Here is a 27,357-nt window from a genome sequence, read left to right on the forward strand (position 1 = left end):
TTTCTGAGCTCCTGGAAAGAGCCACACCTGGAAAATCTTGGTCATGCTCTCAAGATTCTTATTGTGAAGCTTTCAGATAAAGAAAGCCCTTCAAGACCTTCTCCTAAAGCAGAGATGCTTTCCTACCATTTGCATCTCTTTCTACTCCAATTAAGGAGTTATTTATAGGGAACCCTTTTGTTTCTCCCTTCCCTCCTAATGTTTATGCCTCTTAGGAGTTGATGCTATTGAGTAGCTGAGTGGTCTCTTTAGCAAATGCACACACCTGTTGGTGGTTACGTCTTTCAACATTTCATGGCCATGCCCACCCCCCTCCCAATTGCATGATTTAACTTCTCCAAGTACTTTTGAAAAATTTTAGACTAATGCTTCCCGAGTGCTTACCCAGGATTCCATATGTTCTCTGGCCATGGGAAAGTAGTGGTCTACATGGAGAGGTGGGCTTCAAATGTGGTTCTCCTTCCACTGGGATGTTTGGTCTTATTGAACCTGATGGCCTCTCTGCAATTTGGGGAGTCCTTAAAATGTGTATGGTTCCAAAAGAGTCCGAGTATGCCGTTTTTCATCGGGTAGACTGCTGCTGCTGTAATCATCCTTACTATCAAGTCTATTTGAACCTTTCTGTTCGTGACAGGAAGAGATTTCCTGCCTCTAATGAGCTGGTATCTGTTGTCTGTCTAAAGAGCTTTTGTGATGAGTGTCCCAGCATTGACACTGTTCTTGTAAGCTCCTTGGACTGAGCCAGTTGTCCTGGCCACATAAAATAGGATTCTGTGAAAGGAAAACACTAGTGCATATGAGCTTGGAAGGGGCGCTAGTGGTAAAGAACCCATCTGTCCATGAAGGAGACATAAGAGACGTGGGTTCAGTCCCTGGGTTGGGAAGATCCCCTGGAGAAGGGAATGGGGACCCACTCCAGTATTCTTGCCTGGAGAATCCCATGGACAGAGGAGCCTGGCGGGCTATGGTCCATAGGGTTGCAAAGAGTTGGACACAACTGAAGCGACTTAGCACGCACGCACATGAACAGGCAGGGACCACACGCAGAGCAATGGTGAAGATGAGGCTGTTCCCGTTCAGTGACAGCGAGGCCTGTAAAAGATGACTGGCTACTACTACGGAAACCACAGTCTGGCCTTTTCTGAGCCCTTCCCCTCTTCTTTACTCTGTGATGCTTTGCTAGTGCTAAGTGACATGGAGAATAAATCCCCTATGCCTATTTAAGAACATCTATTCTTTTCTAAATCTCTAATGCTTTCTCTGATCAACCAGGGAAAAACTGTATATGTTGCTCAAGTGATCAGTTTCAGGGTTTTTTGAAAAAAGGTGTAGCTTCTTATACTCTTTTCCTCACCACCACATCTCCCTCTAGAGCTCTTGAGTTTGTTTTTATATGTCTGTTCTTTTGCTGGTTGCTTTCCTGTTCCTGTTCAGTCTATAATATTTTACTCTGGAATTGAGCATTTTATTCAATTGGGAATTGCCTCGAAGTACCTGAGCCTACCAAACAGCAGTGTGGGGGGTCCTGGGGAGTAATTTGGGGAGCAGAAAAGGGCAGAATTTTCAGCCTTGTTACTCACAACTGGAACTCTATTCTTTTTCTGCAGTTCTTTCTTCCGAGAATTACCTTCTTATTGTCCCTAAGTGTTAAGCAAAAAAAATTGTTAAATGATTTTATATCTTCTACAGCTTTTGTGACCATATGGAACACGTCATTGGCAGGGGATCTCAGGGGTTAACTAACTGACTGGAAGTTCAGGAACTGAGTTTCGTCTTAAGCTCTCCCACTTATGATTAGTAACCTTGAGCTCACCACTTATTCTCTCTGGCTCTCATTTTATCAGGAGATAGATGGAAATAATTGGACCATCCAACCCCATGGGGTAGTGCTAGGGAGAAATAACTAATGATTATAAAGTTGTTGTGAGATAAAGTGCAGCATAGATGCTTAATATTACAGCCATCCTAATCTTTTAATCTCTGGGGCCATCTGAGAACTTTAAGTATATGGATTTGAATATGTTGGTTTTCTCCCACCCAGGTGTTATTTGAACTTGCCCGCTATCACGCCCCCTCCACCATCTTCCTGGACGAGCTGGAGTCAGTGATGAGCCAAAGAGGCACGGCTCCTGGGTAACAGACCGGGTTTTTTTTGGTCCTCACTTTTCCCCTCCTGTAAGTGTGTTTGATGGTCGGAAGCCCATCGACATTTACCAGCAGAATGAGCCTATTAATAAGCCCACAAATTTTCTGCAGACACACGGAAAGGTCTTTAAATTAGATCCTGTTAACTGAATAGCTGATTTAAGTAGTTTTTATAACCGGAGGAAATGTCCTCCTCCCTTCCCCCCTTCCCCACAGAGTGGTTTTCAGGCCCAAAGATCACCCGGCCCCTGATCCCAGGCCACCCTAACCGTTATGCTAGCTCAAAATAGCTGCCTGTAAGCGCCTCTGCCAGAGCCAGAGGGGCTGCCTGTGGGGCGCGGGGCTCCCCAGGGCCGAGTCTGGAGAGGAGGCCCTTGAGAAGGTGTGTGAGGCCGGGGAAGTCACCGCTTCTCTGTGACACCAGACTGCGGCTCAGCCTGACCGATTGTGAACATGTCACACACGTTATCTCTAAAGATTAAGTGTCCACTAGGGTCCCCAGCCGGAAAGCCCGCATCTCAGACTGTAATGAGGCTCTCCCTCTGTGTGTGTGTATGTGTGTGTATGTGTGGTGTTTTAAGAGTTGTTTTTCTTTGAAACGTTTTACTAACCTTGAGATCCCTGGCTTGAAAAAACAGGTCTCAGGGAAATCTCAACACAGCTGCATTTATTGATGGCCTCCAACGGTCTGTCATCAAGACAAAATTGATAGTAATAAAAAGCAAATAATTATCTTGTTGGAAGTATAACTAGAATTTAATTTATGAAATTTTACTTATGAAGAACCATTTCCCCAGCAGAGAGAAAACAGCCATCAAGACATACCCAGGATGCTCAGGACTGCAACTATTTCTATGGCTTAAAGGGTGCTAGTCAGCCCTGGACTCCAGAGGGGGCCTGATGGGAGAGGCAGCTGCAGCGGGGCCTGGCGGGGAGCCCACCGGAGTGCCGAGTGTCACTCATCAGCACAGCCCCATGCAGGCGGCCTGCCTTCACCCTTGCGTGCAGTCTGTCGGCCTCCATCCCCAGGGTTCCCCACAGCTGTGACTGAGCTGCTTTGGAAACTCCTCCTCTATTAGCCTTAAGCATGTCAGTTTCCTCCTCTGGAAGTTAAACACTAAACCTGGAGGCTTCAAAGTGTCACGCGAGTGTATGTTCCTCGGTTCTTTGTCTCGTCACAACAAAGATTTGGAGTGACGGACATTAAAGCCCCCTCGGCGTGTCACAGCTCTCAGGTAGACCGTGTTATAGCTCTCAGGTCTTGAATGGACCATGTTATAGCTCTTAGACAAATCACTGTTACAGCTCAGTGTTACAGCTCTATTTTATTCAGAAGATAGCAGGAAAATCCATCTTCGATGTGTGAGGGCACGTCGATCCAAAGACAGGAGGAGAAGAGTGCCCCATCGTGCAGGAGAGAGAGAGCTGGCTTTGGCCCCTCTGTTTATATGTTTATCTCTCCCTGGGCCTGTCCTATGTAAATTGGGCCAGCCAGGAGTGTTTGTTTTACCTGAGGTCCTCACTCCAGTCCTCGGGCCTTCTTTTGTTCCATTTTCGCGGGCTTTTCCCTTCCTTGTCTTGTAGCCACCGCCATTTTGGACTCCTTTTCCCTGTTCTACCTACTTAACAAAAGGATCAGGGAACAAGGGCAGGTGCTCTGAAGACTTTGAGGGTCATATTATGTTAAAAGACTAGTAATTATGTGTTAATACTAGATAAATATATAACTCTACTGTGAGACTGGCTTTTCTCTGAGGTAGAAAGGGGCACAGTTCCTAAAAAAATCCCAGAAGCCTAATTTGGGCTGCCAGCATGTACGTGCAGAGATGAGACCCTGAGTGTGTGTTGTGCTAGAACAGCCTTTTATTGTCCTTTAACTTGATCTATATGAGCCAGGTTTAGCCCCGTTTCGATTGTGCAGGTCCGCTCGGGTCCTGAGGATGGCCTCAGGCAGTGGGGGTGGCGGGGAAACTGGATGGTGAATTTGCACAGAAAACGGCCTCTAACCCGTTTTCCATGCTGTGCGTGGAAAGCCTAGTTTCCCCGCCGTTCTCTCGTCTCTCATTAGAAGAGAAGGAAACAGATTGTATTGGAGCTCATCTCTCTTCTTGGACAGTTTATATCCATAGATTACACTAAACAATAATGTGTGTAAAATACTCTCATGCCTGCTGTATAAATGAAAACGATTCTCAATGAAGCTTTTTTTTTTTTTTTTAAAGGGTGGATGATTCTGCAGGTTGGTACAGCCGGGCTGCCTTTTCAAGTCTACTAGTGCCACGGTCTCCCCCTCAGTTATTTTCCGGTTCATTGCAAACCATTGGTTTTCTTTTCGGTATCATCATTGTATTCATTTACTTCCTTTCTGGTACTGTTTGAAGAGTTCCAATTGCTCATTTCCTCCAGCCTTGGGGTGAGCAGCTCCTGAGAACGTGGCAGGGCAGGGGTTACTTGTCCGAGGCGAACTCAGTCTGCAGTCACCGCGTCCTTACTGTGAGCCTCATTGTGGTCTCGGAAGCAAAGACTCTGCCTCTTGGGAGCATCTCACCTCCTCATCTTTCTCTAGGGGAGAGCATGAAGGCAGCCTGAGGATGAAGACGGAGCTTCTGGTGCAGATGGACGGGCTGGCTCGTTCCGAGGATCTCGTGTTTGTCTTAGCAGCTTCCAACCTGCCGTGGTAAGAGATTCAGAGAGTACATTCTGAATGCATTTTCAGGAGCCACTGTGCAGGTGCGGATATCATATTGATCGCTTCAGGCAAAGTCTCCTTGTTTGGTTCCAGCCCTGGCAGGTTAAGCTGAAGCCTTTCCTGGACCAAATCCTCAATCCTTGCTACTTGGATTGTGAAAGAGTTTGCCTGAACCGAAGGAACATAGGTCAGGGCTACCACTGACTATTTAAAATGGACATTCTGAGCCAAATTATTTACTGTGTTTAAGCAGGGCTTTGGCAGAGAACCATAAAATACTAAAGTCTCCAGGACTCAAGAATATTCCAGAAATAATATGTTTGGATTTTAACAGTGTTAAATTTAAACTTTTTTTGAGTTACGAGGAAAATCTTTAATATTGTGCAGTAAATATGAAGCTAAATAATCTCTAATTGAAACTATAATCTACTCAGAGAGTCTGTTATTCAAACTGTATCCCAGAGTGATATAAGAACAATTCTAGAAGTAGAATTGGGAAATAAGAGATGTTGACTAGAGAAAAATAATTTCGACTTGGAGAGAATATTTAAAAATATAATTATAATCTCTTTATAGTTCTCAAGAATATGTTCACATTGTTTGTTTTGAGCTACAGGTGAGACCGCAGACAGATAAGGAAAGGCTGCTCTTGCCATTTGCAGAGGAGGCCAAGGTCAATCCACTCAAAGTCAACAGCCAATTTGCAATGGAGCTTGAGCTAGCCACACCCTCCCCCTTCGCGTACCTCGTCCATTTCTGTTTCTCTGTTCAAAGATGCAATGCTTCTGTTTGTGCACGCTGATCATCTAGGCTCCCGAAGAAGTCACTGGAGAGAGATAAGGACTTTCATGTGGAGTCTGTTATTTTAACTAAATAATTTCAACCCAACTTCGCCACTTCTCAAATTTATTACTTTTCTGATGTGCTAAGGTGATAAGCATTTTACATTGTGAGGAGAAAGGTTTTTATACACAATGTTGAAGTTGAAATCAGAGAGCCATCATTTAGGCATGGAGAATCCTTTAGAGAGAGAATCTCCATTCCTTCACTTGTTTGAAACAGGGTTGATCATAATCTCTTTACTTATGTCCTGGGGGGCCTGTGAGAGCCAGCTGAGGAGGGTGGATGAAAAACAGCTTCGTGCATGGCTCTGGAAAGGGCTGTGCCTGCCTGGGCGGAGTGGAGAGCCTTCATTCCCAGCGAAACCTAGGACTTCACTGGGAGGTGATGGTGCTGCCACAGTTTCCCTTGGGCGACCAGTCTTTGATAAACTCAAATAAAATGGTTCAGAGAAGAAAACCAAAAAGGGGGCAAGCAATCACAAATAAAGAACCTCAGAAGGGCTTTTCTGAAAGAATTACCTCTCATCATGAAAAAAGTGAAAGTCCATCATGTCAAATGGCAAATACATATGTTTTTAAGCTTGAATTCCTTGACATCACAGATTGCAACCCTACAGCATATCTGGGAACTGTCCTACCCACTTGAACTTTGCTGGCTTTAAAAAACTTTTTATGATCAAAAATTCTTGACAAACACTAAAGATGAGAGTACAAAGAACTCACCATTTTCCAGTTTCAGTAACTAGCATCTGGCCCAATTGATTTTAATCTATTTCTACCTCCTCTCTTGTTTTGCTCCAATATCTTAAACTATATCCCAGATTCTCATGTTATTGCTCACATATGTATACTTCAGCATACATCTTAAAAAAATAAGGACATTTTCTTACATTATCACAATGTCATTATCAACCCCAACAAAATTAACAATAATTGCTCAATATCATCTAATATCCAGTTTATATTCAGATTTCCCATACTATTCCAAAAATATCTTCGTACAGTGGGTTTACTGAACTGGTAACCAAACAAAATTTGCATTTTGTAATTGGCTGTTCTCTTAAGTATCTTTTAATCTAGAACAGACTCTTTCTTCCCCCACCCCTTGCTATTGACTTGATTACTAGAGAGATTGTCCTGCAGAGCCTAAACTTCCTGGATGTGGCTCATTGTATCTCCATGGTACTGTTTAGCTAGTTCTCCTTGCCCTTAAAATCACTCTAGACTAAAGGTTAGATTGATTAGATTTGATTCAGGACCAATGGAATTCTGGGGTGAACATACTTCATAGGTGATGCTGAGTATATCACATATCATCGTATGCAGCCGTATATAATGCCCTGTCGTCCCACCTTTGGTTATACCAGGGTTGATCCGTGGGTTCAGGTGTGTCAGCCAGGGTCCTCCACTGTGTAGTTCCCATCAATGTTTGAAGCATCCATTGATATCTTTGCCTGAATCACTTATTTCACTAGAAGTGTGATTCTGTCATGCCTTCTGATTGACAGCTGGAATTATTCTCTGCAATAGAACTTTCCCCCATCCAAAAGGGTTATTTGGTAACTGTAAAATAGAGTTCATCCCAAAAATGAGGAATTCTTTCTCTTTGATATTTAGAGTCCTGTGTTGTGCCCAGCAACCTCCAGGTAACTGATGAGTCCTGTCTCCCTGTCTCTCTCTGATCTCATGCCTTGTTTGGTATAACATCATTTGTTTTTTTTTTAAGTTTTATTGATATATAACTCACATACCATATACTTTACCCATTTAGTGTGTACAACTCAATGGTTTTAGCTATATTTATATTTATATGGTTGTACAACCATCACCGCAATCAATTTTAGAACATTTTTCTTTACCCCAAAAGAAACCCTATACCCATTAGCAATCATCCCCATCTCCCACTCCCAGCACTAAGCAACCACCTAATCTATTTTCTGTTTCTATAGATTTGCCTACTTTTGTACCTATTAATATGAGTGGAATTATTATGGTAACTCTATGTTTAATTGGGCTTCCCAGGTAGCTCACCTGGTAAAGAATCCGCATGCAGTGAGAGAAACCTAGGTTCGATCCCTGGGTTGAGAAGATCCCCTGGAGGAGGGCATGGCAACCCACTCCAGTTTTCTTGCCTGGAGACTCCCATGAACAGAGGAGCCTGATGGGCTACTGTCCATGGGGTCACAAAGAGCCTGACACGACTGAGTGACTAAGTACACACACGCGTGTTTACTTGAGGAATGGCCAATCTGTTTTCAGAAGTGGCTGCACCATTTTACACTCCTACCAGCCATGCGCTAAGCTTCCAGTTTCACCACTTGTTCAACACTTCCAGTTTCAACACTTGTTATTATTTGTCATTTTGGTTGTGGTCATCCTAGTGGATGAGAAGTGCTGTCTCCTCTCTTTGCTTTGCTTTTCCATGGTGATGGATGATATTTATAGTGAGCATCTTTTCATGTACTTATTGGCCAATTGCACATCTTCTTTGGTGAGATGTATTTTCAAATCCTTTGTCCATTTTTATGTTATTGAGTTATCAGATTTGTTTTGTCATGTATCAGATATATGATTTGTAGATATTTTCTCCATTATTTGGCCACTAGTCCGTTTTCCCTCCCTCCTTCCATCTCTGAACTTTTTTGTTCCTCTCTATCTTTTCATGCCCTTGCTAAACTTGCCATGGCTATCGCATTTCCTAAGCCCCAAGTCTTTCAGAAGACACTGTGACCGGTTTTTTGGCAATAGTTCTGTCTAATAGAAGTACAGACTTAAAAAATGTCTGAAGTGAAGTGAAGTGAAATGAAGTGAAGTCGCTCAGTCGTGTCCGACTCTTTGTGACCCCATAGACTGTAGCCTACCAGGCTCCTCTGTCCATGGGATTTTCCAGGCAATAGAACTGGAGTAGATTGCCATTTCCTTCTCCAGTGGATCTTCCCGACCCAGGGATCGAACCCGGGTCTCTCACATTGTAGACAGATGCTTTACCGTCTGAGCCACCAGGGAAGCCATATTAAAAAATAGCAAAAGAAACAGATAAAATACAATTTTGTTAACATGTTTTATTTAACCCAGTATATCTAAAATATTATTATTTCCATATATAATCAATATTAAATTATTGTGATATTTTACTTTTTTTTTCATACTAAATCTTTGAAATCCAGTGTATACTTTACACTTATGGCCTGTTCCAGTTTGGACTAGCCACAGTTTAAGTGCCCAATAGCCACACGTGGTTGGTAGCTACTGTATTGGACAGTGCAAATCCAAGGGTAATTTGTCAGTCCTGTACCTCTGTGGCAGAGATTGATAACTGCCTTCCAGTATTTACTTCATCCTTCTAATGTAATAGTAGAACCCCAATTTCTGAATTCTGTTTCTTAGTCTTCCCTGCTGTTAGGTGTAGCAAAGCCAAGTTTCTTTGTCATTTTCACAAGATGACCCAGGCTCAACTTTAATATTCTGCTACAGACTTGAAATCAACCATTGATTGACAGAGACCTGGTTCCCTTCATTGAAAAGTACTGTTTAAATGTCATAGTCCCACAGTTACAGGTGTTCCTTGCTACTGGATTATCATTGATTCGTGGCCTTTCAATTGAGTAGAGCTAGGAAATACATACCTAGTGTCAAAAAGGGGCAAATGATGAGTTCGTGCTAGTATTTCCCATTCAAATTTAAGATTACAAGGTTTTTAGTTAAATTAATTGATTTTATATTTGTGTCTTTTCTTTCTGAAAATTTTAGTTCTTAACAACGGTATAATTACTATTCACTTTATCCTAAGATGTAGATATATTTTATATTTGTGTCTATAACAGTATTTTCAGTAATATTACCAGTACTATCATAAGAGTAGTATTTTTATAAAGAAAATGGTATGGACCTCACATAACTAAGATGAAGAACTAATCTGAGATTTCTCATCTTCAGCACCCCTGACATTTGTGGCCAGATAACCCTGCTGTGGGGCCTCCTGTGCACTTTGCCATGCGGAGCAGTATCCTTGGTCTCTCCCCACCAGATCCTAGTAGCATCACCCCCAGTTGTGACAACCAGAATACGTCCACAGACTTTGTCAGGTGCTCCCTCGGGAGCAAAATCATCTCTAGTTGAGACTCACTGGATTAATGGGAGGAATGACAGACATTAATTGTTACATCCTCCACAAATAAACTCTCGAGTTTTTTTTTTTTTTAAGAAAACTGTAAAATAACTGAACTTGATTTACTTACACGAAAGGTGGCATATTATAGAAACTGTCCTGTATTTTTATTTCTTCCATAACAAAATATTGGCGATCCTTCTAAATAAGTACCGAAAGTTCTCCTTCCCATTGTAACTGCCTGGGTTCCATCTAGTTCATATGACAACTTATCCCATTCACCTGCTGATGGGCACTTGGCCATTCCTGCTCTTTGCTATTATAAACAACGTTGCAGTGAGGAATGGTGCGCACATACATCCCTTGGTGTGTTTTTCAGTGTATCTTTGGGGAAGGTTCCTGGAAGGTTGCTGGGTCAGAGGGTTAATGTGCATGAAATTGTAGTCGAGATTGCCAAACTTCCCTCCATAGCGGTTGTGGATTTTGTATTCCCACCAGTGTCCTGCTTTCATTGCTTAACATTATAGTAAGAACATTTCCAATGTCATTAAATAATCCTTGGAAATTGGATTTTGTAATGACTGCCCAAAATTCCCACATGCGAATACACTATAATTTAATCATTCCTTTCCTGTTGAACATAAATGATGCTCCCAACTTTCTCTATTATAAATAACACTGAAATGAACTTCCTTGAATAAAAATCTTTCGCCAAAATCTAGTTATTTCTTGAGGAGAGATTTCTTGAAGTAGGATTGCTGTATCAAAGGGTATTGATTTTTTAAAAGTCCTTTGTTACATATTGCCCAAGTTCTTAAATTAGGAAATAGGATTTTTATCAGAACACCTTACCTGTCTCCTGAGAAACCTGTGTGTGGGTCAAGAGACAACAGTTAGAACAGGATATGGAACAGCAAACCGGTTCAAAATTGGGATATACAGTCAAGGCTGCATATCATCACCCTGCTTATTTAACTTATATGCAGAGTACATCATGTGACATTCTGGGCTGAATGAAGCACAAACTAGAATCAAGATTGCTGGGAGAAATATCAATAACTTCATATATGCAGATGATACCACTCTAATGGCAGAAAGTGAAGAGGAACTAAACAGACTCTTGATGAAGGTGAAAGAGAAGAGTGAAGAAGCTGGCTTGAAACTCAACATTTGAAAAACTAAAATCATGGCATCCGGTCCCATCACTTTATGGAAAATAAATGGGGAAAAAGTGGAAACAGTGACAGATTTTCTTTTCTTGGGCTCCAAAATCACTGTGGATGGTGACTGTCACCATGAAATTAAAAGACGCTTGCTCCTTAGAAGGAAAGCTATGACAAAGCTAGACAGTGTATTAAAAAGCAGAGACATCACTTTGCCAACAAAGGTCCACCTAGTCAAAGTTATGTTTTTTCCAGTAGTCACATATGAATGTGAGAATTGGACCATAAAGATGGCTGAGCCAAAGAATTGATGCTTTCAAACTGTGGTGTTTTAGAAGACTCTTGAGAGTCCCTTGGACTACAAGGAAATCAAACCGGTCAATCCTAAAGGAATTCAACCCTGAATACTCATTGGAAGGACTGATGCTGAAGCTGAAGCTCCAATACTTTGGCACCTGATGCAAAGAGCTGACTCGGTGGAAAAGACCCTGAAAAGCTCGGAAAGATTGAAGACAAAAGGAGAAGGGGGGCAGCAGAGGACAAAATGGTTAGATAGCATTACCAACTTAAGGATATAAATCTGAGCAAATTCCAGGAACAGTGAAGAACAGGGAAGCCTGGCGTGCTGCAGTCCACCGGATTGCTAAGAGTTACACGACTTAGCGAATGAACAATAGCAAAAATTTTCGTCAGAAATACTGCTGCTGCTGCTGCTGCTAAGTCGCTTCAGTCGTGTCCGACTCTGTGCGACCCCATAGACCGCAGCCCACCAGGCTCCGCCATCCCTGGGATTCTCCAAGCAAGAATACTGGAGTGGGTTGCCATTTCCTTCTCCAATGCATGAAAGTGAAAAATGAAAGTGAAGTCTCTCAGTCATGTCCGACTCTTAGTAACCCCATGGACTGCAGCCTACCAGGCTCCTCTGTCCATGGGATTTTCCAGGCAAGAGTACTGGAGTGGGGTGCCATTGCCTTCTCCGAAAGAATATTGGGACACACCTTTATTTTGGCTTTAGATGAGGGAATAAACTTATCTGATAAAAGCAGTCTGCCCTTCTTGGGGAAGTAACTAAATCACACCAAAGTATGTAAAAACCCAGTCGTAAAATCCCCAAAGAAATCCTTTCTGGTTGGTTAGTGGTGTTTTTTATCCACAGCATCTTCCAGAGCACTAGGCTATCGTCTACTGCTTGTTAACTTATCACTTTCCTTAGATAAATCCGTTCTGTCTCAAAGGGCCATCCATCATTTTCTCCCTCTCACAGTGAGATGGCGTGCAGCATCTTTGTTTATTCAGTGCTTCTCCTCCAAGGAGCCCCTTCCTTGATCTGTAGCATCACAGAGAGGACAAGAAAGAAGCAAGAAATAACAGTTCATCTGTGTTATTTGATGGGTAAATTAGCAATGAGAGGAATAACAAATGTTGCACCTTTAATATTTCCACTTAAAGTAATAGCTATGGAAGAAGTGTTTAACAAACACGATTAGGGCTAATTTGACCCGCCTCGACTATTGAGTATTCAAAAACTCAGCTCTGGGAGCCCAGAGGAAAACAAAATACTGAACAGGGCTATTAAAGTAAATGCCATCTTTTAGATGTCTATTTAACTTGATGGTAGTTGGTACAAAGAAGGTACAAAAATTGTATGTGTGAAGCATGTTGAAACTCATCTTTTCTTTCTTAAACCCTAGTGAACTTTTTGGCCAACCCAGTATTTGCAAAAGGGCTAGACATTTCACTATCCCTCTTAAAAATCATCCGCATGGTATGACCAAACTCTAGATTTTATAAAACGTAGAAGAAAGCATAAGATCTGAAAGGTTTGGAAGGGTTTATATACTGGGAATGTGCAAAAATGTACCAGTGTAAACTAACTTCTTCACATGTGGGCGCTCTCCTGTCTGGCGTGAGATCTCTACAGAAGTGTATACATGTGATCAAAGAGGTCAGCAGACATAACCCTGGGCTTTTCCACAATAACTCCATGCATCTGCTGGGCTCCAGGGAGAAACTGTGCTCTCTGAGGTCCTACCTTTCAGCCTCATGTCTTGACTGTCATCACCCTCTAGACCAACATTTCTCCAAGAATGGTTTCCCACAGGGTCAGATCCCCCAAAATGAGATTTCATGGGAACTAATTTAACTCAGAGATACTGAGTTAAACATAGTTCAACTGATTTCCCCATGGCAGGACTTTTAAGTGCCTTCAAGATGCTCTTGTGTGTTCTGACTCTCTAAGAAAAGCTATGAGAAGTGCATTCCATATTTATTTGATCCCAGAATCCTTGACCTTAAAGAGCATCTCATGAGATCAATGTTCTATTTGAAAACTTTTTGCAAATAGTGGTTTGCACTAACTCATTCTGATCTGATAATTGCATCTTTCATTGCGATGGCATTCAATCCTACTTGTAAGCATTTAAAATCTTTTGTTTTAAAAAAAGTGGCAACAGGCCCAAAATGAAGTCACTCATTCTAAGCCCATGTCATTAAACCAAGACTCAGTCAGTTCAGTTCAGTTGCTGAGTTGTATCTGATTCTTTGTGAGCCCATGGATTGCAGTACGCCAGGCTTCCCTGTCCATCACCAACTCCCGGAGCTTGCTCAAACTCATGTCCATTGAGTCAGTGATGCCATCCAACCATCTTGTTCTCTGTTACCCCCTTCTCCTCATCAGGGTCTTTTCCGATGTCAGTTCTTTGCATCAGGTGGCCAAAGTATTGGAGCTTCAGCTTCAGCATCAGTCCTTCCAATGAGTATTCAGGGTTGATTTCCTTTAGGATTGACTGGTTTGATCTCCTTGAAGTCCAAGGGACTCTCAAGAGTCTTCTCCAACACCACAGTTCAAAAGCATCAATTCTTTGGTGCTCAGCCTTCTTTGTGATCCAACTCTCACATCCATACACGACTACTGGAAAAAACTGTAGCTTTGACTAGATGGACCTTTGTTAGCAAAGTAATATTTCTGCTTTTTAGTATGGTGTCTAGGTTGGTCATAGCTTTTCTTCTAAGGAGCCAGCGTCTTTTAATTTCATGGCTGCAGTCACCATCTGCAATGATTTTGGAGCCCAAGAGAATAAAGTCTATCACTGTTTCCATTGTTTCCCCATCTGTTTGTCATGAAGTGATGGGACCGCATGCCGTGATCTTCATTTTCTGAATGCTGAGTTTTAAGCCAGCTTTTTCACTCTCCTCTTTCACTTTCACCAAGCGGATCTTAAGTTCCTCTTCACTTTCTGCCATAAGGGTGGTGTCATCTGCATATCTGAGGTTATTGATATTTCTCCCAGCAATCTTGATTCCAGCTTTGCTTCATCCAGCCCAGTGTTTCTCATGATGTACTCTGCATATAAGTTAAATAAGCAGGGTGACAATATACAGTCTAGACATATTCCTTTCCCAATTTGTAAACAGTCCATTGTTCCATGTCCAGTTCTACCTGTTGCTTCTTAGCCTGCATACAGATTTCTCAGGAGGCAGGTAAGGTGGTCTGGTATTCCCATCTCTTGAAGAATTTTCCACAGTTTGTTCATACATAACCTAATTGTAATTTCAACCTCTTCCAGGAATGTAGTCTTAACCAGTCAGTCTGGAATTACCTGGTCAGTACTGGTGAGTTAATCTACCAGGTGGACTTTGCTGTTCCCCAGCAGAAGGTGACGTTGCCTAAAACAGTCCCTTCTCTGCTCTTCGCTTTCTTGTGTCTCCTTCTGCTTATGAAAGTCTTCCGTTTTGCACAGCTCTTCAGCATTCCTTTCTATTTGCTAGGTGAGATGCTCGTGGATCCCTGAGTCACTGAACAAGAAAAGTCAGATCTTTAAATTTACTCATTTGAATTTTGTTTTTTAACAATAGTGTGTCCATGTCTACTGGTGATCAGATTGTTTTGCTTGAAGTTGCTTCTCTCCATACAAAGCTTCACTAACCCATGCAGTCCTGTCGAGGTTTTGATTCTCCACATGTGGCTGTTGGGTGGTTCTGACACAACCAGGAAGGAAGCGTGAGGCGCAGGATTTGGTGGGCGTAGCGGGGCAGACATGGGGCTGACCTGGCAGGAGGTCACCACGAGCATCCTCGGTCTCGCCCCGTCCACACCTTCTTAGTCCAGTTACCTCAGACATGAATTGATTTTAGCCTGGCCTCCTGCAGCATTACTTTTTCTTAGGGTGCAGGTTGACATGTGAACTATAAGACCAAACTTTAAAAAATATAAAATTAACATAACCATTTTACAGAAAATTTGAGAGCTAGAATAAAATCACTCATAATTTCAGCACTGTGATTTAAGTATTACCATCTTTGTATACATCCTAATGGTGGAAGTGTTTTGGTTATTTGTTATCATTTATTGCCGGTGTATCCTTCTGTGGTAATTTTTTCCCTCAGAGGGAAGTCATTTTTATAATTTTAGCTGTTTACAGACAGAATACATGTTCATCATAAAAATCATATTTTATATGCTTTGGTATTGCTTGAAAGTGAACAGTCCCCTATAATTGTACACACAGACACCACCACCACCCCCAGAAACAAAAATGTTACATATTATTTTGTTTTACGGCCTGGTTTTTTTTTTTTTTCCTTTCATTTAATATATTGTGGACAACTTTGAAAATTCTATTTCAGTATAGAATCCCACTGTGTGAGTGAGCTGTAATTTGTTTTTTAAATTAATTTTTGAATGTTTTGATTGGAGAATAATTGCTTTATGATGTTGTGTTAGCCTCTGTGGTGTAATGGCGTGAATCAGCTGTAAGTATGCGTACATCCTGTCCCCCTTGGGCCTCCCTCCCACTCCCATCCCACCCCTTTAGGTAGTCATAGAGCACCCAGCTCCCTGTGCCATAGCAGTTTCCCACCAGCAATTTATCTTACACTTTTCTTCTTCTTGAGGGTTTTAATATGGCACCAACCCATCGGACCAAGCTCCTTCCACCCTAGCTCCCAGCACAGACACTCGAGGTGGGGGGCAGTTTTCCCTTTGGTGTTGGTCTGAAGCAGCGGAGATATTATCAAAACGGCTTTGTGTCCTGATGGACCTCCCCTTGCCAGTCCTTTGTTCGAGAGATTTTCTTGGGGCTTTTGTCTGTGCCTGTCTGCAGTTTGCCAGCAGGTTTCTCCAGCGCCCCATGTGGGAGGGCTGTGGGAGACCAGAAGGCAAGCCCTGGAACACTGCCCTGTCATTCCACCTGCCCCTCAGCCCCTCACCCGCCGTCCCAGTGTCTTCCCAGGTCTAGATGCTGCAGGGATTTTGGTTGCAGAGTGTGGACTAGAGAGGGGCGGTCTTCTCTGTCTTGACCTATCTCTATCTTCTCTGTCTTGACCAGAAGCAGTCTCTCACTCATGTTTTTGATTCCCTCTTTTCTCTCTATATGAGTCTTAAATGCAGTTATTTTATGGCCTGTGTCAGTGGAGTCCAGTTCTGTTCTCAGCTTCTTCTGCAGACTCTCATGGTGGTTCCTTATGTTTCATGATTTTGGATGGTGAGCTTCCATTTAGTGAGGGGGATCTTGTACGCATGCCTCCGCAGAAAATTTATGTCTGACTAGGTCAGGCTGTGGGCCACTGCAAGCTGATTTCTCAGCACAGCATTTCTTCAGCCGTGCCTGTGAAGGTGCGTAGTGAAGATTTTCATTGAAAATTCCCCCTCCCTCCAAAGTACAAGACGGACAAATTCCCTTCTTCCTTCCACTTCCAGTGAGGGGATTTTTCTGACCCACCTTGTGATAAAGGATGTGCCATCTAGTTTTTGTTTGTTTGTTTGTTTAATGTGATGGACTTTGTTTCCACCTACCATCTAGAATGGGTCCAAGGCCTTCTATGCTATCCCACAAGTGGACTTTAAAATCCAAACTTTTTTGGTAACTAAGAGGCAAACACTCCTGAATCAACCACAACTTCAGTTTCACTTGCCCAGCCTTGAGTTTTGGCTTCTTCTTCGTTTTTAGGGCTTGAGAATTTTGGTGCCACTTCCTTGTGGACTCTTTTGTTGTGTGTTCCAAAAAAATATGTCCTAGCAAGCTTTTTAAGGGACTTTATATCAAGAGATGTCTGAATGTCTAGCTCATCATCTTGTTAGAAAAAGAAGCTTCCCATTTCTTTTTCTCAATTATTGATCATATATTTTCTGGCAAGAGTAACTGGAATATATTTCCTTTGTCGGTATTGTAGTAATTTGAAGTAATTGCGATCCTTTATTATAAATGAGTGATGCTCTTAACCCCAACATCAGTAGGACTTGGACCGAACTGATGGCTCTCCTGCTGGATCCCCTTGTCTAATGCTTGTGAGCTTATCCTCAGTCTCTGGAGATGAGAGACCCTTTATGGAGATTTCATCTTTCACCTTATCTTCAAAAGCATTGCCCAGCCAAGTGAGTTGAATGAGTCATTCCCTACAATCATCATTTCCATTATTATTTTTTTTTACTAAAGGTGAAAACAAAATGTTTTATTCCTATGTTGGTTTTCTCTGTTAATTCTAGCTAATGATGATTATAAAGCGCTAGTGTTCAACAAAGCAGATTTACCTTCATAAATAAAGACTGGGCTCCAAGCAAGCCGATCATTTTACTTGAAGCCAGTAACCCTGAACTGAAAGTTTCCTTACTTACCCAAAGTAGTGTCTATTGAGTACCTATTGTGAGTATTCTGTGTGATGGATGAGGCACCCAAGATATATGGTTCAGAGGCTGGCTATCTGATGGGACAATGGATAAGACATAAACACAAATAACTAGGAAGTAAGGCTATAGCTGGAGAAGGCAATGACATTCCACTCCAGTACTCTTGCCTGGAAAATCCCATGGATGGAGGAGCCTAGTGAGCTGCAGTCCATGGGGTTGCTAAGAGTCGGAGATGATTGAGCGACTTCACTTTCCCTTTTCACTTTCGTGCATTGGAGAAGGAAATGGCAACCCACTCCAATGTTCTTGCCTGGAGAATCCCAGGGACAGGGGCGCCTGGTGGGCTGCCGTCTCTGGGGTCGCACGGAGTCGGACACAACTGAAGTGACTTATCAGCAAGGCTATAGCCAGCCGTATGGCTGGTATGGACAATACACAGGATAAAAGTATATAAGGAAGAGGCCATTTCTGATGAAAGATACTTAGAAAATGGAGTAGTGGGCACTTGAACTGGGCCTATAAAATGTACCTGACTCCCAGTAGACAAAGTGAAATTTCCCAGTAAAGAAAATGGCCTGAATAGATTCTCCACTAGAATGGCAAAAGGTAAATTCAGACAGAAGCAGACAAAGGAGTTTGGTCCAAGTGGGAAGTGTAGGTAGGAGGAGTCAGCTCCTGCAGAGCTCAGTGCAGTGGACGAAGTAGCCTTGGAAGCTTTGTTCGTTGGTTTTCATTTGCCAAAGCCCACGACAGTTCTGGAGTCTGCTCTTCAAGGATTGTCACACTCTCTTACTTCACATTGGTTACGGACATTCTGCAAAGACTCCGCCTAACAATCTGAAGGTTGCTTTCCTCTTGCCACACTGAGATGGCTTGAAGTTAACGTTTTCATGATGAAATGAGCAAACTGGAATTATGTTTAATCTCCAACTCTGTTAACTTTGGCCTGATCATTTTCCCAGGAACAACATGGTTTAACAGGAGACACAGACCAAGGGCTGAGGACGGGCCCTGACAGTTTGGCACAGGAGCCCAGGTGCTCAGGTGCGACGTCTCGTGGCCCATGTAAACTGTCTAGGTGGCCAGCGGGCATTGCCACCTTGTCTCTCGCAGTGGGCACCGGTCCAGTGGTCAGGCTGTGAGGTCTGTGAGCCTTCACTGAGTCACAGTCTCTCTTGCTGGTTGCTTTTGACCTTCGCGGTGATGAAACTATGAAATGACCAAGATAAAGGAGATGTGAAAACAGAATAATTTAGGTTTAAAAATCAAAGTGTAGCAGCTAAAGGGAGTGTTTCCTGGTTGCCGCAGGTTAAATTTTTTCACTTGAATATATTGGCAGAAAGAATGATTCCTGGGTACATTCCATTTGTCCTTTGTTTCCTCCCTTGTATGATTATATTATTATTGATGTCATTAAAAGTACATTCATCAGGCCCGGCTGTCAGTGACTTGCACTTATTTTGTGCCCACAAGCAGTTTTGAGGTGGATCTCTTGCTTTAGGGCATTAGCTGATCAATAAGACCATCTGTCGTGAGGGATTGTTTTTCCCACCTCCCTCTGCTGCCTCCATTTTCCCGGGGCATTCGGGGATCTGGTCTTCCTCTCACTAAGAAGTCCCTCCCGCTGGGATGGAGAGACCAGAGGTGCCCCACCCAAGAGCCGTCCTTCCGCAGCCCCTGCCCTTTCTGGAGGGACAGCTGGTCCAAGCGGAGGCCTTGGGGGAAATATGGCGACTGCCCACCACCCCAGCGCTGCCGTTTCTCCAGCTTATTCTCTCTTCCTTCTTGGTTTTCAGGGGCTCAGGTCTTGCTTTATCTTTGAAGTTTACAGGGCCCAGCATTCCTTCAGTCCAAGGCCCAGGCCTCCCTATTATTATGGCCTATTATTTACATAGAAAGTGAAAGTGAAAGTCGCTCAGTTGTGTCCTACTCTTTGGGACCCCATGGACTGGAATTCTCCAGGCCAGAATATGGAGAGTAGCCTTTCCCTTCTCCACGGGATCTTCCCAACCCAGGGATCGAACCAGGTCTCCCGCATTGCAGGCAGATTCTTTACCAGCTGAGCCACAAGGGAAGCCCATTTACATAGAAGTAGGGAGTTAATCACATTCGTTTCTGTGTACTGGAGACTCAGCGGTTGACAGTACACTTGACAGGAGGGGGGACATTGCTGGACTGAACTCCTGAAAGCGAGTCTAACGGTTTCTCTTCTCTGTTAGAAGCTCTCCCTGACCCCCTCCTTTCGCCACCCCTCACCCCTTCTCCTGCTGCCGCTAATCCAGGCCCAGCTCTCTGCTAACTGTCCAAAACAACTCTGAATTCACTCAGACTTGCCAGGTGTTCAGTCCATTTCATCTTCTTGGAGGCACACCTTCCAGAACCTTCTTACCAGCTCCAAACTGAGTGGCTGTCCTCTGCACCCCGGGCTCCCATGTCATCTCTCTCTCTGTCAGACCCTCTGTTTCATGGAGCCCACGTGGCCCTTTGGTCCGGCTCCTCCTTGGGTCCTCCAGAACTTTCCCGATAAAGGGTACGTGGGAGGTGATTTTTTTTTAGGCTCTGCATATTGGTTTGATCAAGATACTGATTTCTACACTGGAAATTATTTCCCTCAGGATTTTGAAGGCACCACCCTATTCTTTTATTATTATTATTATTATTATTATTATCTCACTTTGCTGATGAGAAATCTTATTCTCCATCCATTGGATACAACCCATTTTCCCTCTCTGGAAACGTTTATGATCCTCTCTTGGTTCTCAGGGTTCTGAGATCTTACCTTAATGTGACTTGGGGTCTCTCTGCCGCTCCTGCACTGGCGACAGTCCAGTGACTGGGGCACAGGCTGCGGAGCCTCACTGTTTGGGTTCAAGTCCCCGGCTTCCATTCACTCGCTTTGGCCTCAGGCAAGCTACTCTTCTTTGTACCTGTTTCCTCATCTTTAATGGAGATGGTAGTGCCTACCTCACAGGGTGGTTCTGAAAATTAAATTAATATCTGAAAAGTGCTTGAAACAGTACCTGCCACTTGGTGAGTGCTATTTAAGCATTAGTTTTTATTATTATTTCAAATGTAAAAAATAATGTCTTAGAGGGCTTCCCTGGTGGCTCAACTGGTGAAGAATCCACATGCAATTCAGGAGACCTGGGTTTGATCCCTGGGTTGGGAAAATCCCCTGGAGAAGGGAAAGGCTACCCACTCCAGTATTCTGGAGAATTCTATGAATTGTACAGACCGTGGGGTTGCCAAGAGTCAGACACGACTGAGCGACTTTCACTCTCTCACTCAGAGGCCTGCAAAGTTCCCTTGACCCTGTGTCTGGAATATAAACATTGGCCCTGAGAGGGAGGGGGCATGGTTGTGCAAGTGGCTGAGTCTCTGATGAGATGAATTTCCACAGGGTAAAGCTGATAAAGCAAATGCAAAAAAGAAATAGGTGGTTGTTATTGCCAGGATAGTGCCCTGGACTGGATTCTTAGCTCGGAGGAGTAATAGGTAAAGAAAAAAACTTAATCTTTTAAGAAATCTGGTCGTTCCAATTTAGATTCAGATATATTTCCTTTTCAACTTGAAATATCCTGACATAGATTCAGAATGAGAGTAAGAAAAATGGGAAGATGCTCTGCAGAGTCTTGGTATCTTTAGGACAGAAAATTTGGTGACCATGTTGCTCTTTATTAGTGGCTCAGCCAAACCAACACACAGGCATTTCCTAATTTCTTACCCTGGAAAATCAGAGATTTCCTTCCCATCTAGGAGACTGAAATTTTAACATACAAAGAGTTCACAAACTTACACTCAGAATGATATGTTTTTAATAGGTACTCAAGGTAACCAGAGCTGCAGTCAATGAGGGAAAGTTCCACTTTACATAATAATTCCAAATAATACATTTGGAATGGAAAAGGTTTTTTTAATCGCCATTTTGCATCGCTCTCATGAAACAGTTTATTCAAAGATCATCAACAGATGCCAAAACCCCTAGTTGAAATGCCCTGGGGAAAGGGGTATTCACATGGTGCCAAAGTAGTCTACATAGAACACTTACTCCTTGCAAGGGATCTTATCCAATGCAGAGAGCCGTGGTCAGCAGATAATCTCAGTAATTAAACATCACATCATTAAAGTGAGATACACCAACATGGGGATTCCAATGTAATTAATACGAAAACGTATCATCTATGAAATATACTTGACAGAACTGTTCATCCCGAGTCTGATTAAGGTTTGAGATCTCACTTCCATCTTGGAGAACTGGGGATAGAGGAACCAGTTACCTGATACCATGAGGAAAACAGGCAAATCCAGAATGTAGGGCATTGTACAACTAGCCTTATCTTTTCAAAAAGAGGCCAAAGCAAGGAGACTGCTTTAGATTACAAGAGAACTAAGAGATAGAATCATACGTGGTACATAATCTTTGATTGAATTTTGGTTGAAAAAAAAGTAAAAGATATTTGGGGGATGATTGGAGAGATTTTAATATGGAATAACCGTTAGACATGTAATGATTCTGTTAGCGTCATAATGATATTGTAGTTATATAAAAAGTCCTTTTGGGGGGAAATACACACTGAAGCATTTGGGGGTGGAATTTCATGATGGAATTTACATTGAAATAGTCTAACAAGAATAGATACATAGATATGAAGCAGATATGGCAAAATGTTCCCTGTTAGGTCAAGATGGTAGGTATGTGGCTATTTGTCGTTTTAGTCTATTTTTCTACTTGCTTGAAATTTTTACCAATATATTAAGAAATGTAAGGAAATGGCCCACCGATGCAAAATTACACAAACCTGGCCTGATGGTGTTTTGAGAGGAGCAAGGGTCAGTGTTTCAAAGGGCCACATTTGCACTGGGCACCCAGGAAGGAGCATTCACTTTCGCTCACAATGGAGTGAGATTGTCATCTGCTCCAGAATGGATGTGAGTTTTGGAAGAATTAGTGTCCTTCCCAGAGTGCCCACGTTATTGTCAGGAATAATGTACTCACTGGCAGGATCAGATTGAAAAACTGAAGTTACAGCTGCATTGGGAATGCTCACATGTTTGGTGGTTGTTAGCTGGATTTATTTCCCCTCAAATTAAGTCATTTAAAATTCACATGAGTTCTTTGGGGGATTTTTTTTCTTTCTCTTATTCTCCTTCCTTCCTCCTTTCCTCTCTCCCTCCCTTTTTCTCTCTCTCTCTTTTTCTTCTTTTTTAACTTTTTCTTTCTCCCGAACAACACGAAGCGGTGGTGCTGTCCCCTCAAGCACAGACGTAGCGTCACAGGGAAGATGCAGGATTATCACCTGCTAACTTGTTCTTCAGATATGTTGTGGCTCACGAAGCGAGTTTACTTCCTCAAACCAGTTCCTCTGTTTCGGCTGTGATTCAGGGAGCTGGACTGTGCCATGTTGCGCCGCCTGGAGAAGAGGATTCTGGTGGACCTGCCGAGCCAGGAGGCCCGGGAGGCCATGATCCACCACTGGCTGCCCCCTGTAAGCAGGAGCAGCGCCCTGGAGCTGCGCGCGGACCTGGAGTACAGCCTGCTGAGCCGGGTGAGCCGCCGGGGAGGCCGCCCCGAGACCCTCTTCTCGGCAGGGTCATCTCGTGAGCTGTTCGAAGGCTGGAGTCACCTAGAAAAGATCCAAGCTACCCCCAACAACCCGACAGGCCTCTACTTCATGAAAGAGTGAGCTCTTTGTCCCTTGCAAGCATTCCAGCAGAAAGGGATGTGATGAAGTGGAAATAGCACAGGGCTTGGACTCAGAGGGCCTCCGGTCAGATCCTGGCCCTGTCACTTATATTAGCTGTGTGCCCTTGGGGACATCACGTCCTCTCTGAGCCTCAGCTTCTTCATCTGTAAAATGGGTAACAGGCCACAGAGGGTTACTGTGATGATTAAATGCACATCTTTCACAAACAGTAAGGCTTTAGGTCACCTGTCTGTTACCCCACAGCCACTGGTGTCATTGCTTTCTTGAAAGGACACTGGAACGTGGTGTTCTCTGAGGTTCTTAAGAGACAGGTTATAATCTTATTTACAAGAATAAAAATGTCCACCAAGTTTGATCATCCTGGGATCTGGGCACAAAGGCCCCATTAGGCTGACTTGGGCAGGCCAGTCGTTCACCAGCATCTCACCGCCTTTGCTTGGATGGTATTAGGAAGCCATTCGTTGCCCAGCTTCTTAGGTTATCCAGACACGTTAGCAGCCTCCCTCCCCGCAAACACTGTTTATCCGGGAATCTTTTATATAGTGTCCATGGGTGACAGACACGGAATCCAAACAGGGGCTCTGACCCCTGGTCCTGCCTGTGAGGATGTAACCACCGCCAGCGTTCTGTCTGCTGCCTAATGGCTCGATCTGCGGGTGTTTCAGGAGACCGAAGGCTACTCTGGCTCGGACATTAAGCTAGTCTGCAGGGAAGCAGCTATGCGGACTGTGAGGAAGATCTTCAACGCCCTTGAAAATCACCAGTCAGGTACGGTGGGGATGACAGCCAAGGGGCTCTGGGAGAGAAAATTGTTTAAAAATTTAGCTTTCGCCAGCAGGTGGCGCCTCGCCTCTGTTACTCGTGGCTCCCTACACTGGCACTCGTTCTTTGGTGGAAATCTTCCTTCTGCACCCAACTCCTTTCTCCTCTTCTGTTCTGTTTTGGATCAACTTTGCCCCCAGGTGATAAACTCCTTAGGGCTCGGGCTTTTATTTCTCTGGTACACTATGTGGGGCTGGATCTATTTGCGGCACTGTATAAATATTAAATAATACTTTGTAACGATACATTTAAGTCAGATTTTCTGTACGGGCTTCAGGGGCTGAGTTGCACATTAAAGATGTTTTCCCCCAACCTCCTTTAGCCTTGCCTGTTGCTGCATTAACCATTAAGAATGCTGCATTATGCATTGTCTTGAAAGAAGGTCTATTAGCGTTTCAAGAGCATTGATCACTATTAGGTCGATTGTTGAGCTGTTATTCTTGTGTTTCCATCTAGAGAGCAGCAATTTACCTGGGATCCAGCTGGATACAGTGACCACTGCCGACTTTTTGGATGTGCTCGCCCATACCAAGCCTTCAGCAAAAAGTCTGACTCAGAGATATGCAGCCTGGCAAAGTGAGTTCGAGTCTGTGTGAGGTCACATTTACCCTGACTTGGCCTCAAAGAAAACCACAGAGGCCTCCTCATTGATTAGTGTAAGTTTACAGGAAGAACAGAAAATTGGAATAGCAAACAAAATTTATCTTGAAGACTGGATTAATTTGGACAACTGTACTACTTTGGAAATACATATTTTCATGGTCAATGTCAGCAAAATTCTGAAGATTCTAATTACAGGTATGTGTGCTATGAGGTCATGCAGTGCAGACTTTTCTGACAGTGAGACCCCATAAAATTTCAATGAGTGATTTCTTGTAGTATTCCTTCTTTGTGAACTGGCATTTTTATTTTGAAAAAGGTGTGGTTGGGAAAGTTGTGTTGGGATGCACAGGGTGGTTCTGAGTTGGGGAGCCAATCAGAAGCGAAGCTTGACAGACCATCTGACCAGCAGACAGTTCAAGGGTGGATAAGAGAGAGAACATGAGAAGGAAGCAGAGTTTGCTTCCTTCTGACAATATTCTGAATCTCATCAGTTCTCCCTGATTCTGACTCCAGCCATTCTATCAGCAGAGCCAACTCCTAACAGACTAGCCCCACTCAGGAATGTCACTGGCCCATCTCTGAGTGAAAGTCACTCTTTGCGACCCCATGGACTAGTCAATTCTCCCGGCCTGAATACTGGAGTGAGTTGCCATTTCCTTCTCCAGGGGATCTTCCCAACCCAGGGATCAAACCCAGGTCCCCCGCATTGCAGGCAGATTTTTACCATCTGAGCCCCCAGGGAAGCCCATGTCTGGAGATGACCTGATAGCAGAGGGGATAAGCAACCACTTTCCCCACCCACCAGTTGCAGTGTTTTGAGTTCTGGCCTCTGTTAACATCTTCACATCTCACCCTGTGTGTTCAGCCCCTCTCCTTCCATTGCCACGGCTCCTCGTTGGATCCAAAGCTTAGGATGGGATACCTAAGCTTCTGAAACAGTCCTCCCTGCTCTTAGGCTCCTCCTTAATCTCCTTATGGGGTTGGAAACAGCTGGAAACATCTCATTCAGAAAGCCACCGTCTGAGGCATCCACTTGCAGATGCTGGTACATTTGGAAGACTTTCACTAAGTAACGCTGTGCCCACCCACGCCTGGAATTTCCCCTGGCGGCCACCTTCTGTCGTCTCCCTTGCCTTGTTTTCTTCATCTCTGCAAGTCAGACTCATCCAGAAAACACTTCCAGGAAAAAAAGGACATTTTGGCTAAATAGTCCTAAGGATTTCACCCTTAAAAACATACACACACACACACATACACATTGGGGTATTGATCATTTGGAATAGAATATTTTCAAATGCCTCAAGACATCATTTCATGGAAAATGTAATCAAATTGAAAATATACCCTTATAAAATGAGTTTAAAAGAAACAAGAAGACATTCATCTTAGCAGAAGCGCAGCTGAAACTTCTTCATGGTCAGTAGGCAGGCCCTGAGTAGCACTGCTGATAGCCAGGACATGGAGGTCTCCAAGTTCAGCGGCCTCGCCGGTCAGTTTCCAAGAGGTGCCTTCTGTGCTTTGGGGTTATTTTCTTTGTCCGGCTGTCAGCTGACATTTCTTACAGCTGTTAGGGCATTTGCTTGTGGCTTTTGCCATCCTTTCTGATTTCATAAAATCTCAAGTGGATGAAACCTCCACTTGAAAAGCAGATGTACTGTACGTGTACTTAAGATGTATTTCAGATATAGGGTACTTAACATGTAATATATGTGTACTTAACATGTACTATACGTGTACTTAAGAGTGAACAGGCAACGGAGTGGAGGAGGGCTCCTGTGGACAGCATGCTTTGTGACAACAGGGTTGGGCCCCTCACCTTACTGCCCGAGAGTTTCTGACTCCATTCAGGTAAGTGTGGTTTGGCCATCCTTCCCACAAATCCACGTAACCTTCCCTTTCCAAAGCCCACCGACACATCCTTCCTCCATTCCTTTTGAGAATCTCCAAATTCATCACCTACATTCAGTCACATTCTCCTTTCCCCATTCCTTGGAAAGTTTGTCTACAAATGATCATGCATGACTGTTCTTAGATCATCCCTTTATTTTAGTGGCTTCTTCATCACTTTTATTCATTATCTAATGACTTCCTGCTTTGGATGAAATGAAATGTCTCTTTTTCATTCCTTTGCCCCATCTATACCACACACATACATCTTTCCCTATCGTCCTCAAATAGTTTTATTACAGTTTTAGGTTAGCTCAATAATCATATTTTTATGACATTGTTCATTGGACATTGTTCACTGCAGAGGCAACAATTGGTTCAGGTTACATTTCCTTTCTTGATGAGTTTTGTCTGTCTTGGAATTAATAACTGTCTCCTTTTTTTCATTTGCTTAATTTTCTTGGCAACATTCTGAGATTTGTCAGATGCCCATCAGTGTTGAGGGCTTCCCTGATAGCTCAGTTGGTAAAGAATCAGCCTGTAACACAGGAGACCCCAGTTCAGTTCCTGGGTTGGGAAGATCTGCTGGAGAAGGGATAGGCTACCCATTCCAGCGTTCTTGGGCTTCCTTTGTGGCTCAGCTGGTGAAGAATCTACCCGCGAAGAGGGAGACCTGGGTTCAATTCCTGGTTTGGGAGGATCTGCTGGAGAAGGGAAAGGCTACCTACTCCAGTATGCTGGCCTGGAGAATTCCATGGATTGTATAGT

The 27,357-nt window shown here is 43.4% G+C and overlaps 1 protein-coding gene across 2 annotated transcripts in view; it reads left to right on the forward strand.

Moving 5' to 3' along the window:
• Positions 1–24,695, forward strand: part of KATNAL2 (katanin catalytic subunit A1 like 2) — a 57,248-nt gene extending 32,553 nt beyond the window's left edge. For both annotated transcript variants that reach the window (XM_068993841.1, XM_068993842.1), the window contains exons 11-15: positions 2,042–2,133; positions 4,712–4,822; positions 22,956–23,118; positions 23,943–24,045; positions 24,556–24,695. In XM_068993841.1, the coding sequence (XP_068849942.1) occupies positions 2,042–2,133; positions 4,712–4,822; positions 22,956–23,118; positions 23,943–24,045; positions 24,556–24,695 (609 nt within the window). The remainder of the gene's footprint in view (positions 1–2,041; positions 2,134–4,711; positions 4,823–22,955; positions 23,119–23,942; positions 24,046–24,555) is intronic.
• The last annotated feature ends 2,662 nt before the right edge of the window (positions 24,696–27,357 follow it).

This window comes from Capricornis sumatraensis, chromosome 21 (assembly GCF_032405125.1).
Source record: "Capricornis sumatraensis isolate serow.1 chromosome 21, serow.2, whole genome shotgun sequence".
Classification (NCBI taxonomy): Eukaryota; Metazoa; Chordata; class Mammalia; order Artiodactyla; family Bovidae; genus Capricornis; species Capricornis sumatraensis.